The following is a 12,937-nucleotide window of genomic DNA, read 5'->3' as shown; positions in this document are numbered from 1 at the left end:
TCTACTTCCTATAGCCAATCCTTTTTCTTGGCCTGGCACAAACATTTCTGAGTGGCTTCGTGTAGGTTGTAACAAGAATGCACACCATTATACACCAGTTGTTCGGTCTGATGAACAATGATCCTCAGTTGTGTCCATGTCTAAAATGTAAATCCAACCTAGGTTCGTTTGATCTATGGGATATTGTGTGGCGTATTTTATTCAAAGAAAATTTGCTTCGAAATTCAGAATATCAAAAGAATGAAGACGGATGTTTTTAAACATTGACTAAATTCAGACTGATGAAACTTAATCAAAAGAGACACAATTTTTTTTAATACAACATGTGAAAAAGGGAAATTATCGACTTCATCTGTGTAGATCCAGACATAATTATGCCCTCCTCTTATTAATCAAGGGATCGGCAATGACTTGAGGCTTGAAATCTGGCTTCAAGTACTCTGAAAGCAAGCTAGCGTACATGTCATAACGAGCAGTCATGCGGAAGGCCCACTTGTCTTTTATCTGGCGGCATAAGTTGAGGTCCATGTCAGATATCATCAAGCCATCTCGGTAGCGAGAGAGCGACGGGGTGCAAGAAGCATCAGGCGCTGAGAAATGGCTGGATCCATAAAAATGGCCAAAGTCGGCATGCTGAGGTTTCCCATCACCAGAAGTGAATGCGTTTGGGAATACCTCTGTGCCTACCCGGTTAATTGATCCGACAAAGTAGCTATTTGCAATTGCCGCATTCCTTGCCTGAAATGGCACCAACTTAGCATCAGGGTCGCTCCAGCAATAAAATTAAAATAATACTGTAAATTATGCATCCCAAATTAAGTTTTCAAATGTTATACAGCAAACATGTGTATAGTTTATCTGACCTCAATAGGCCACATTGGCTCACTGAGTTCACCAACGGTTGCAGATGGGTTGAAAACTATTTCAGCGCCATTGAGGCCAAATGCAAGCCAATTAAGAGGATGATGCCTGCCATAACAGATGTTTACAGCAATTTTGCCATAAGCTGTTTCAAACACCGGATGCCCAGTGTTACCTTCCATATAGTATGTGCTCTCATTGAAGTCGCCAACTCTTGGGATGTGATTCTGGAGTAGTGTTCAGTTAGAGACTAGAAATACTTTCAGGTAGAAGGACAAAAATATTTAATCAAAGGAGAGCTGCTGATGTGCGTACCTTTCGATGAATGCCATTTATGTTGCCATTATTTCCAATTACAACAACAGTATTCCATATAATCTCTCCATGGTTTATATCCCTTTCGAGGATCGGGCTAACAATTACCATGTTATATTTCTGGGCGAGGTCTTGAAGGAACTGAGTAGACTCTCCATCAACGGGCTCGGCAAACTCACACCACCGTTTTTCACGTGTGCAGAAGGCAAAAGGCATTGTCCAGGCTTCCTGCAATTTAGGGATATGAATCACAATAAATGATGCTTCTATGGGAACATAAGCAAAGATATCTGAAGGATAGCAACATATAGCCAGTTTTGACCAGCGTGAGCTTTTTCAAGAAGCTAGCTTTTGGTGCTTGTGGCAAGGAAGCCGAAAAAGGTACCATCTCAAAGAAGGTGGAGAAGCTGTTTGGTAAGAAGTATCATTTTGTAAGGCTTCTTTCACCATAAGGATACTTGAGGAGAATTGCAAAGCAAATATTTTTCTTCAGTGGTGCTTGAAAACCGACTTCCCAACAGCTTATGGCTTATTCAATTATTGGTGCAAGATGATGGCAGATTGTCAGAGAAGACGACGGTTTAATGATGGTTTGAGCATTTAGTTGAAGCTCAGGATATGCCGAGCAGAGCATTAGACGCTTAGACTAATAAGAGAAAGAATATTAATAAGAATGACAGGTTTGGACATTTGAAGATGTAGATGCGAGTTTCAAGAGAACACAACTGAATCGCCAATCTTATTAGTACCTGTAAGCACAAGACATTGACACCAGAAGCACCAGCTGCATCTATGATGAGTTTTACTTTCTCCATGATAGCCTTCTTTTGATCAGCAAAATGACAAGTTGTTGGAACAGCAATTGAGTTCTGAACGAGACCAACTCGAACAATTCGTGGTTGCCTCATATGCTCTTTGTCAGCATTAAAACGGAATGCCTGTAACACAAGTAGCGAACAGTTTAATAATTTCAAAACAGAACAGATAGTTTCATTTGTTAGGTGATGCTGGTTTTCGAAGAATCAGATGTTCACGGATTACATGATAATTTCAGAACCTACCACTTGAATTTAATATATAATTTCACGGAGTAGAAGAAATTTATTTGTAAATAACCTGCACATCAAAATCATGCGCTTGTGCAAGAGCTGTTGTGGCCGCAGGCAGTGAAATGGCCTCAAGAGGGCGTGCACAATTCAGTCCCAAAAGCAATCGGCTTGCCTCCTGTCAGCAAGTAAAGAATATGATTAAAAGAAAGCTCAGTATAAGCAAACTGAACCTAAATACATCCCTCAAAAACAAAAAATGAACCTAAATACTAAGAATATCCCAAAAGGCATAGCATAGGGGAAATACCGAAGTTCCTGAATACTACTCCCTCCGTTCACAAAAGGATGTCTAACTTTATCCTAAGAATAGGCTAAAGTTGAGACATCCTTTTGTGAACGGAATATTTTTGCCAAATCTGACCCTTCTCGCGAACTAACGACGTATCTGGCCGTTCCCGGAAACTAATTGCAAATCTGGCCCCTGAGGTCGGCGCCAACGCAAATGGAGCCGACCTTGTGCAGTTCGGCGCCATACAAAATTTGCATTTTGTTGGCTGATGGGGTCGGCGCCATTGCCATTGGCGCCGACATAGCTCGGCAAAAAATTTTCATGGCGCCGAACTGCACAGGTTCGGCTCCATTTGCGTTGGCGCCGACATCAGGGGCCAGATTTGCAATTAGTTTCCGAGAACGTCCAGATGCGTCGTTAGTTCATGAAAACGGCCAGATTTGGCCAAAAATACGTGAACGGAGGGAGTAGATCACACACAAATTCACATAGCCGCACAATTTGGACAATTTCAGAGGTAGATAATCTATTGGGCATATGGAGTGTCTCAAAGTGGGCAGTGAGAGCAGACATAATTTTCCTCCCACTTTTTTAGAAGGGAATTTTCCTCCCACTGAATCAATTAATCTGACAGATAACTTTGTTCGAGTGAGTCTGACTGACCTTGAAGAGCTCGGGGGAGAGGTTGGACTCGAGGAGCCTGTGCAGCGACTCGTACCCTCCGATCGACCCCTCCGCCGCCGCCTCCTCCTCCCCCCGCGACGGCTTGCCGTTGGAGCTCTCCATCCTGATCCTGTTCTTGGGCGGTCGAGGAAAGAGAAGCGCGTAGGAGTCTATCTCTCGGGATCAGAATTCGCACTCGCTCTTTGGTTTCGTCTTATACAATCCCTCCTGCTCGCATGTGAGTTGATTCCGTTGGCGTCTTGTTTGATTGGAGGCGATCGCATGTTACGTGATCATGTGATCCTCGTATGATTAGCACTACCGCAAGAAATAGCTAGTGCGAGAGAGAGAGAGAGGAGGGCTTCTCCTAAATACGCGAACGATGACGGAAAGCGTAAATCACCGGAAGACGCGAACGGGCTATGAAGGCGGGTTCCGTCGAATGATGAAACGGACGGCTGAAAGAGCAAGTAGCAGATAGGCCGCGACAGCCGCAAAGCACACCCGAGCTCCGTCCGTCCTTGACGATGGCGGCCGCCGCTGCCGCCTGCCGCCTTCTCCGGCTGGCGCCGCGCCGTCTCCGGAGCCCCAGGCACTCGCTTCTTGCTGGACTCCCCCTCCTCCCGACGCCGCTCGCCGCCTCCTCCGGGTGGCGCCGCTACTGCGCCGCCGCGCAGGCCTCCGCGCCTGCCCCCACGGCTAGTGCGACGGGGGACACCGTGGGGGAGTTCCGGCGGAGGATAAGGGTGTCGGAAGTGAAGGGCGGGGAGGATGAAGGCGCCGCTTGGGTCGGGAAGGAGCTCACCGTGCGCGGGTGGGTGCGCACCTGCCGCGCCCAGAGGACCGTCACATTCGTCGAGGTGAGAGCAGAAATGAGGCTTGTCGCCAATTCCCATGGTCTTATGTCACCGACGGAAGTGGCGAGGCATACATTCAGCGAATTCGTTTCAAACGATTCCATATTGCAGGCCTGATGTGCTGCATAAGAGCATCTCCACTCGTCCCCCCGAACAGGCCCCGGCGAGCGTTTTTTCCATCCGGACGGCGTAATTCGGCCCAGTCGCGCCCCCGGTTCCTCGTTTTCGTCCGGATTTGGGCCTAAATCCATCCGGCGATCCCACGACATCCCCGGCCCCCCGGGGAGCGCTCGGGGACTCCGGACGAAGCGAAAGCGCGCGTGGCCCCAACTTGTCGGCGACAATGGCCTCCGATCTACGGCAAAACCCTCGTCTTCCCGATCTACGGCAAAACCCTCGTCTTCCCGATCTACGGCAAAACCCTCGTCTTCCCGATCTACGGCAATACCCTCGTCGAACGAAAGCTTTGAACTCTCAATTGGTGCAACATAGATAGATTATATATATATTTCGAATATAATTCGAATAAACATAAGAATTACATATAAAAACTTTAAAACTAAACTACTTCTTCTTCTTCTTAGAAGGCCCCGCCTCATCGTCGTCGCGGCGACGCTTCCGGCTCGCCACCTCCTCGTCGGAGGAAGTTGAGTCCTCGTCGTCGTCCTCATCAGCTTCTTCGTCCTCCTCCTCCTGCTCCTCCTCCTGCTCCTGCTCCTCCTCCTCTTCCTCGGCCTCTTCCTCGGCCTGCTCCACGGCCTCTTCGTCCTCCTCCTCGTCGTCCAACTCGTCTCGGCCGCCGGCGGCGGGGGAATCGTCGCTATTTGGACGATGCGGTGGATCCCACCAATGGCGCCATCCGGGCGGCTTCCCCTCGTCGGTGTCCGATGGCCAAGAGATATCGCTCATGGTTGACGGAGGATGGTGACGAGAGAACAGATGAATGGCGTCGCCCGTCGAAAACCGTATATGTAGGTCTCTCGACGACAGAGAGCGCCGGTTGCTCTTCCCCGGAGTTCGTGCTCCATTACGGCGGTTCTCGCATCGAGGCCACTTCGACCGTTCCCGACGAGTCGTTCCGGCTCTCCAGTCCACTTCGCGACGGTTCAATGCGTCGAGGGAACTCCGACGATTGCCCTTCCCGGTGACTGCGCCGTCGCTATGCACGCGGTGGGTGCGCGTCCATGGGCTCGCGGCTGGGAAAATGGGCCTCCCCAGGCCAAAAACTACATCCATCCGGCGCTAAATTTCGTCGGATTTGGGCGTGGGGAGCCCAAACGAGTGGGGATGCTCTAATCTTGTGGGGGAACATTGACCAGCTCCATTATATAGTCTGCTAAAGCATTCAATGGTCTCTTCATATATATCCAAAACAAAACGAACAACATCTGAAGATTGGAATACATGTGGGCATGCGTAACTATTTGGAGGCCAGACCGCATATTCTCTTTTCACCACATATTGGATAAGGGTAGCGCTGAGCGTCCCCCGGGGGATCAAAACGCGCGATCCCCCGCCTCGGTAGCCGTCCGATCAAGCAGCGGTTAGATGGGAGAGAAGCAGATGTCACTTTCCCCGTTCCCACGTGGGTGGACCCGCACTGTCTCCTTCTTGCTTCGTCTCCCCGATGGTAAAATTCAACCCACCCACCTGCACGCTTCCCCAGAGGGTTCGACCGCTGCATCACCGAAGAACTCCGGCGAGGAGTCCTCCAACTGCCGCATCCCCTAGAACTCCGGCGAGGAGTCCTCCGCCGTCTGGCACCAACGTCTGTGGCTCCCAGCAGTACCTCCCTTCCCGATTGAAGCACCGACGCCGGCTAGAGCTTCCAGATTGAAGAACCGAACAGAGATAGTCTGACCGCATGCAGCTTCGTCTTGGCAGCACCGCCCTCCCTTGGTAGCACGGCCGCCCTCCCTTTGTAGCAGCACCGTCCTCCCATGGTAGCACCACTGCCCCTCCTTTGAAGCACAGCCGCCCACAGCTAGCAGCTTTGTCACCTAGCACCGCCGGCCTCCCCCTGTAGTAACGGCGATGTGGCTTGGTAGCAAGGACGGCGGCCGCTGACAGCAACACAGCCGTGCCATTGTAGCACCGCCGCCAACTTAATGTACCAACGCCGGCCTCCCCTTGTAGCAACACCGGTCCTTGATTGTAGCGAAGTCGGTCGCCTATTGTAGCAACGCCGGTTGGGCCGGCAGCCGCTGGTAGCAAGACCAACCGCTGGTGGCAGCAACCCCATGCCACCAAGGTAGCATCGCCACCTCTCATGGCAATACTGCTGTCGCCGGAGAAGATGCCAACATGGTCGCTTGTAGCAACGATGCCGGCCTTTGGCAGCAACGCTGGCGACCTATGGCAGCTACGTCAACGGCTGCTTGAAGCAACATCGCCGGACTACGCCAGCGGCCTATGGTAGCACCGCCGCCCTGGGCTTGTAGCATCGCCGGCGGCAGGTCGTAGCACCGCGCCCTGGGCTTGTAGCATAGCCGGCGGCAAGTCGTAGCACTGCTGCGGGTTCGCCGCTCTCCTTGCAGCAGGGCGGCAGCAGCACCGCCCGCGCCAGCACCACCATGACCACCCGCCATGGCCCGCAGCATCCTCCATGGCAAGGGCGGAGCGTCGTCCTTGCCGCGTCCCAGCTCTCCTGGAGGCCGAGACCACCTCCTCCTAGCTAGCCTGTTACGGCGCGGCGTACCTGTCCGGCCTCTCAGCCTGCCTCGCCGGGCGGCCGGCGGTCGACTGCGTCGACTCTGGATAGCTTAAATCGGTCGCAGTATTTGGGGGAAATATGATAGTCGCGGCGAGGAAAATCGACAGGGCAGCGGAGGCGTCGGAAAACCGGCGTGGCAGCGGCGAGCTGAGGCGGCGGCGGGTTGCAGGAACGGGGAGATGAGGAGAATCAGCGTGGTGAGCTGAGCTGTTGGTGCTACAATCTATGAGGAGGATGGGGAAAAGTATCGAAAGGAAAGGGAAGAAGATAGGGACGGGAGAACGTGGTGGGACCCAGAACGTGGACGCGTGGCGTGCAACGCGGGCGGAGGAAGAGACGATGGGATCGTCCGGGGGATTGCCAGGCTTTTCCATTGGATAAACTAGCATGACCACCATGTATAAGGTTTCTCGGGAAAGTTAGGAGACCCTCATCCTGATGCACTTGCAGAATGTTTATACTGTTCTTGGTATACATGATACAATGAACCCAAGTTCTCATATCGCGTGTGACATAAAAACATTAGTATGGAGGCTGCATATTTCCCTAGCAAAAGAAAATGCCACCTCTGGCTCCGTAGTTAACTCTTTGTGGGATCAATGTGGCCAACCTTTTAAATCTTTGACTACTAAGAGCATCTCCAGTCACGGTTGCCAAATCCTCCCCAAAGGTCCGGACGGGTGTCCGGAGGGGCGTCCGGACATGAGAGAGAGTAAAATTGTGCACCCAACCATGGTCCCTAAACTCTCCCCATACGTCCGGGCTGTCCGGCAGCCCCCAAACTCACCCCATATGTGGGGAGGGTTTGGGGGCTGCCGGACACGCCCGGACAGCCGCCACGTAGGACTCGGACCACTTTATCTACTACTTTTGGCCTTCTTTTTCCACTAGTACAAATGCCCGTGCGTTGCCACGGGACGCAAATTTCATTTCTAAATGCACTTATATAATATTTTCTTATAGCAAAGAACTTCAATGAAATCATCTTTGTCCACACTATGGTTCAACTCTAATCACTGACTCGTTGTAGACACACGTGTTCACAAAAAATGTAAGAAAATGGGCATCCGACGATAAAGCGAAAATACTGTTATATTTTTCGACCAAGTAGTCACATAAATCTCATTTCTTGCACAACTCTATCAATTAATTAAAAAACAACACTAACAACATACAATCTATTAAATAGCTAGACCCTTAATTTAGTCTTCCAAGCCTATACTTCAGCTTCATTTTCAGCTTGCAATGAATGCCCATTTCTTTCTTGCCACTTCAGGCAGCACCATGCACCCACTTCCTCCTTGGTTCCTTGCACCAACCCTGAAATTTTGGTGCTATGATTTTTTTCCATACAAAATAATTATACAAACTTTTCATCAAAAAGGTGCGTCGGAAATAGCTTAGTCTAATTTAGTCACAAGTTCTTGATCTTGCGATAACCAAAAATTTAATATGCCTCCTCCACTATGGAGTCTATTATGTAGTGTAAATTTAAAATATCATGGAAAATTCAGTTAATTAAAAAAATTGTTGATCTGTTTTGTATAGAAGAAAAAATAGTGCACGCGCCAAAAAAAAGTCCCCTTCCCGTTAAAGAAAAATGACCATCTAAATACTATGTATATGAAGTTAATAGAGACCGACAAACACTAAATAATCATCATTTTTAATTGTAATATCATGAATCAAATGGACTTTTAACACCCACAAAGCACAAGATGACCTACTCCCTTCGTATCGATTTATTAGGTTGAAACCGTAATCGAAGAAAAGAGTTTAACCATAAATTTGTTCAACGAAATACTACTATAAATTACATGTCACAAAATTATACCATTAGAAACAACTTTTAATGTGAATCTAATGTATAATTTCTGTGACATGTAGATGTAGTTCATAATTTGCTAACAAAATTTATAGTCAAACATTTTTCTGAAACTAAGAGTCGACCTAGTAAACCGGTGTGGAAGGAGTCCATGATTATAAATTTTGATATCCAGATTAGTGCTCAATTGGATACTATTATCAATAAAACCGTAGCATTTTGAAATTAAAATTTAAAGGCAAATAGATTCTAAAATTTTAAAATTGTCTATACCATAATGTTTTTTTTGGAAATCCGTAAGATAACCCCAAGAACACATAGCACCCACTTCATCGTTCCCCACTCTCAAGCTTCTTTCTTCACTGTCACTCATGGCGTCGCGGCGAGCACAAACCTTCCAGGCCTCCCCGCCGCCGGCAAGAATATATACCACACCCCTCCCTTCGCTGGTGCGGCGAAGACATCCTCATCCCTGCCTCTCGGCTTTTGCCGCGGAAATCGCTCACTTCCCTACCTACCGACCGATGCATCGACGACCGCCCCTTCCCCTGCCTCCCCGCCGACGGAGGTGGAGGCGCGGAACTCATCTCCACCGGAACCTAGGCATCTATCACCGCGCGCGCCATGGAGGGCTCCGCTGCTGCTTCCGGAGTGGATGGTCAATCCACTCGCCACTTTGCCTGCGGATGGAGGAGGCAGTCTTCGGGCCATGGCCCGAGTGGGCGCCGTTCTGGCCCGGGAACTCCTACTCTGTGCCATCCCAGCCCGCTGGCGCCGACCTGAGCATCCTCGAGCTCGGCGTGAAGGGATTGGGGTGCTGCCGTCCCACAGAGCGACGCCGTGTCCGCCCACGCTCCTACAATAAGGAGCGCCGCTGCGACCACCGATGGGTACCCAAGCTCGACATACTTCGTCGACGGTGAGGAATTCAAAATCGCCATTTGGATAGGTTCAGACATAAAATGTATCCAAATATTACTGAACTTTGAATGAGCCTTTACATCTTCAGGTGCTTCTCTTGTATTTTTTCGGTTCTGAAGTGTTGCGCTAGCATGATCATGAGAACATAGGTGGCTCTGAAAGAATAACAATCTTATTTATCTTTCATCATGGAAACTCTACATTATGCAAATATAGCTTTGGATGCTATTTTTCTGCACTGGTCTTTCTGATTAGTGAGGAATGATGAGAATATTTCCATGGAAAATGTCTTCTTACAGCTACAACTTGAGGAGTTAGACATTAATATTAGCATGCTCTCCACACATTTGTCATTTTAAGCCCTAGGTGAAGGTATGCATGAATCTTGAGGAGCCTGATGAACATTGAGAAGAATTCAGTTGGATTGTTTCCCAACAGGAGTCAGACTCCTGTATAAAAGTTGATGCAGCTTCCAGGTGTATTCTCGAAAAAAAATCTGTCAGATAGCCACGACCTTTCTAGTAGAATTATTGATTCAGTTGGAGAAACATTCCTATATGTAGCTCTTGTAATGATTTTTTAGTAGTCACTTGTAATGATTTTAATCGGTGATGATTGATCGTAAAATATATGTCTGTTCCCGCTTGTGTTCAAAACCTGTTTTCTATTAAAAAAAAGTATTGAAGCAAATTATGCGTATTTCGCAAGTTCCTAATCAAACATACTGTTGGTTATTTCACAAGATCAGAGGCTATGGAGTTTAACTATGTCTCATCTCAATGGCCACTGAGAACTGAGTTTGGCCAATAGGATATCCATCTCTGAATTTGTCCAAATTATGCACCTATGTGTTGTGTGCGATTTAGTATTCAGGTATCTGTATTTTTCACCCTATGCTATTTTGGATATACTGATGATATTTAGGTTCTTTACAATAGGAATGTATTTAGGTTCAGTTTGCTTATATACTGAGTATTCCTTAACTCATACTCCCTACTTGCTGACAGGAGGCAAGTCAGATGCTTTTGGGGCTAAATCGAGCACGCCCTCTTGGGGCCATTTCACTGCCCGGGGCCCCAACACCTCTTGCAGAAGCGCACAACTTTACAAGTAAGCTGCATTTATTCTAACTTGCAGTATAGATTGTGAACTGGTCGTGTTACCTGTGAATATCCTATTCTTCGAAAACCAGAATCCCCTGAACAAGTATAACTCGCCGATCCGCAGCTCGTCTTGAAACGATATGTTTGATGCCCATATGCTACTGCTTTCCATTTTGCCCCTGTCAAAATAGCAAGGTTTAGCTATCCAAGCTGAATGTCATGTGTTCCTATATTGCTTAGTTTATGCGATCAAATATAAAAGATAACATCGAAGCATTATTTTTCCCATCTCGCAGAACTTTTCAATGGTCCTCACAGACAGGTCGCTGAGTAAGCCACGGTAGATCATTTATCCATTTCTGGCAACGCTGCTATAATAAAAGAGATATATGAGGAAAATGATTATCCATGATTAGAATTTTAGACATAGCAACCAAACATTAGTTCAAACTTCTTACAGTCAGCTTGAAGCCTAACTACTATTTAGTTGCTCATGTTTTCAGCAGATCGTACACACACACCTGATATATCAAGCGATTTGACTAATTTTAGACATGGGAACCAAGCAATAGTTCCTACGTAGTGACTACTTTACTGATGATCGAGTCGCGGCGTCTGGATGGCGCCGTAGCAGCGACGGGCACGGACGATCATGTGAAGATGGCGTGTAGCTGCAGTGTACCAGTGGATTCGGGCGGCCAGGCGGCAGCGACACTGATAGGATCGGCTCGTCCTCGCGGCGCGCGCTGCGGCACATGTGTGGCAGTGTGGCCTGCTCCTGCTGGGCGGAGTATAGGATTTGGATTTAGAGGTGCCTTGATGACTCGATCGCGTTTGACTGCGGTTTTGCTTTCAATATGGATTTGAAGGCGCGCTATTGAAGGCGTGACAACTGCGGGGATGCGAGAATCGTATTGAGTCTTGCTCATGGCGCACGCCCTCTTGGGGCCATTTTAGGATTTTTGTAGCCGATGGCTGTATGGCTAGGTAGTTATTTTAAATTTTCCACAAAATGATCATTTTATCTCCATTTAAACGTTTGAACAAGTTCATGTTTGATTCCTTCTGCTCTTAGTCTGTATTACTTTCTGGACATGGATCTGTCAAGAAGATTTAAGAAAACTCACCAGTGCAGTAGTATAGGATAGGTGTATCACTCATTTTTAATGTTGGTTGAATGGACTGTTAAATGCCTTAAGCATTTTGCATTAACTATATATTCCCCACCAACCTCCCAGCATTGCCAGACCTTTTATTTTTCCTAATCTTCTGTTATCATTGAGGATTTGAGTTAGATACTATTTGAGAAGGGGTATACTTATACTGAAAAGGCATGTTCAGTGCTGATAAAGGAATTTTTCTCTCTCGGAGTACATGCACTCAATGGCTTAAATGCTGAATTTATAGCCGTTTCAAGCACATAAGATGTATGCATGCTCTGTTTATTGAGGTTGTGTGTTGGCAATGAGATTGATGCTATTGGAGAAGGGATATAATTAGATTTTACCACTTGTGCAGGTTTGCTAGATACATCATATCCTACACAGAATTGGTCATGCCATAACATTGTGGCTGCAATGCAGTCTCAAACAATGGCTCTCCACTCCCCATTACTTAGGATGATCTTAACCCAAGAAGAAAATGGTCGGTCTGATTGATATATACAATTCCTCTCATTTACTTGAATGTGACTGTGCACTGGGCTCTTAGATGCAGAAAGAAAAGGAGGACCATGGTAATTCTTTTCCAATGTTAACCTTAGGAGCGTGTGTGTTCAGCGTTGTTCAAAGAATTCAAGTTTTAGACGGTGAATTTGCAACTAATAGTGATGAAACTATTTATCAGGGTGTGGATCCTTGCTGCTATATTCAGGTATGGAAAGTGCTGAAGCAAAACATCAAATCAGAAAAGGTAAATGCTCCCCCACATGATTTTATGTTGACAGAGATAACAGTGTCCCTGTGCACATTCTCTATACTCAATCCCTGTGTCCAACTAAATCTACTGGCTAACTAAATCTACTGGCTAACTTAAAATATTGACAGAGATTATGTCCTAACTATGTTGACAGAGTGTCATGTTCATCACAAGGGACAATGGAGAGTGTCATGTCATGTTCATGTGAGGAACTAAACTAAGTACCAAGAGTTTAGGTTCAGGTGAGATAGGTACCAAGAGTGTAATTATTCAGAAGACTCACATTTCTGTCAGCTAGTATGGCACGGTAAATAAGAACTCCCATCCGAGTCACCTTAGTTCGCGCGGTGACAATTTTCACGATCGTCACCCAACCATGGCTGTACGTGTGCATGTCTTCAACAAATCTGAAACTAACATGCCT

The 12,937-nt window shown here is 47.4% G+C and overlaps 1 protein-coding gene across 1 annotated transcript; it reads right to left on the bottom strand.

The window, feature by feature from the left end:
• Nucleotides 1–253: 253 nt before the first annotated feature.
• LOC127314876 (beta-ureidopropionase) lies at nt 254–3,650 on the bottom strand. Its single transcript, XM_051345401.2, has 6 exons — nt 3,178–3,650; nt 2,293–2,400; nt 1,926–2,114; nt 1,177–1,404; nt 864–1,088; nt 254–738 (listed from the first exon to the last, which is right to left on the bottom strand). The coding sequence occupies exons 1-6, from the start codon at nt 3,298–3,300 to the stop codon at nt 373–375; spliced, it is 1,239 nt and encodes a 412-aa protein (XP_051201361.1). The 5' UTR covers nt 3,301–3,650; the 3' UTR covers nt 254–372.
• Between the last annotated feature and the right edge of the window lie 9,287 nt (nt 3,651–12,937).

Source organism: Lolium perenne, chromosome 7, assembly GCF_019359855.2.
Source record: "Lolium perenne isolate Kyuss_39 chromosome 7, Kyuss_2.0, whole genome shotgun sequence".
Lineage (NCBI taxonomy): Eukaryota > Viridiplantae > Streptophyta > Magnoliopsida > Poales > Poaceae > Lolium > Lolium perenne.
Note: the sequence above shows the minus strand (reverse complement) of the source record. Positions and strands in the feature narration are given on the sequence as shown.

Coding starts and splice junctions, on each gene's coding strand:
- LOC127314876 (XM_051345401.2), bottom strand. CDS start 3,300: ATGGAGAGCTCCAACGGCAAGCCGTCGCGGGGGGAGGAGGAGGCGGCG. Junction 2,401..3,177: donor TCTCCCCCGAGCTCTTCAAG/GTCAGTCAGACT, acceptor ACTTGCTGACAG/GAGGCAAGCCGATTGCTTTT. Junction 2,115..2,292: donor CGCATGATTTTGATGTGCAG/GTTATTTACAAA, acceptor CTTGTGTTACAG/GCATTCCGTTTTAATGCTGA.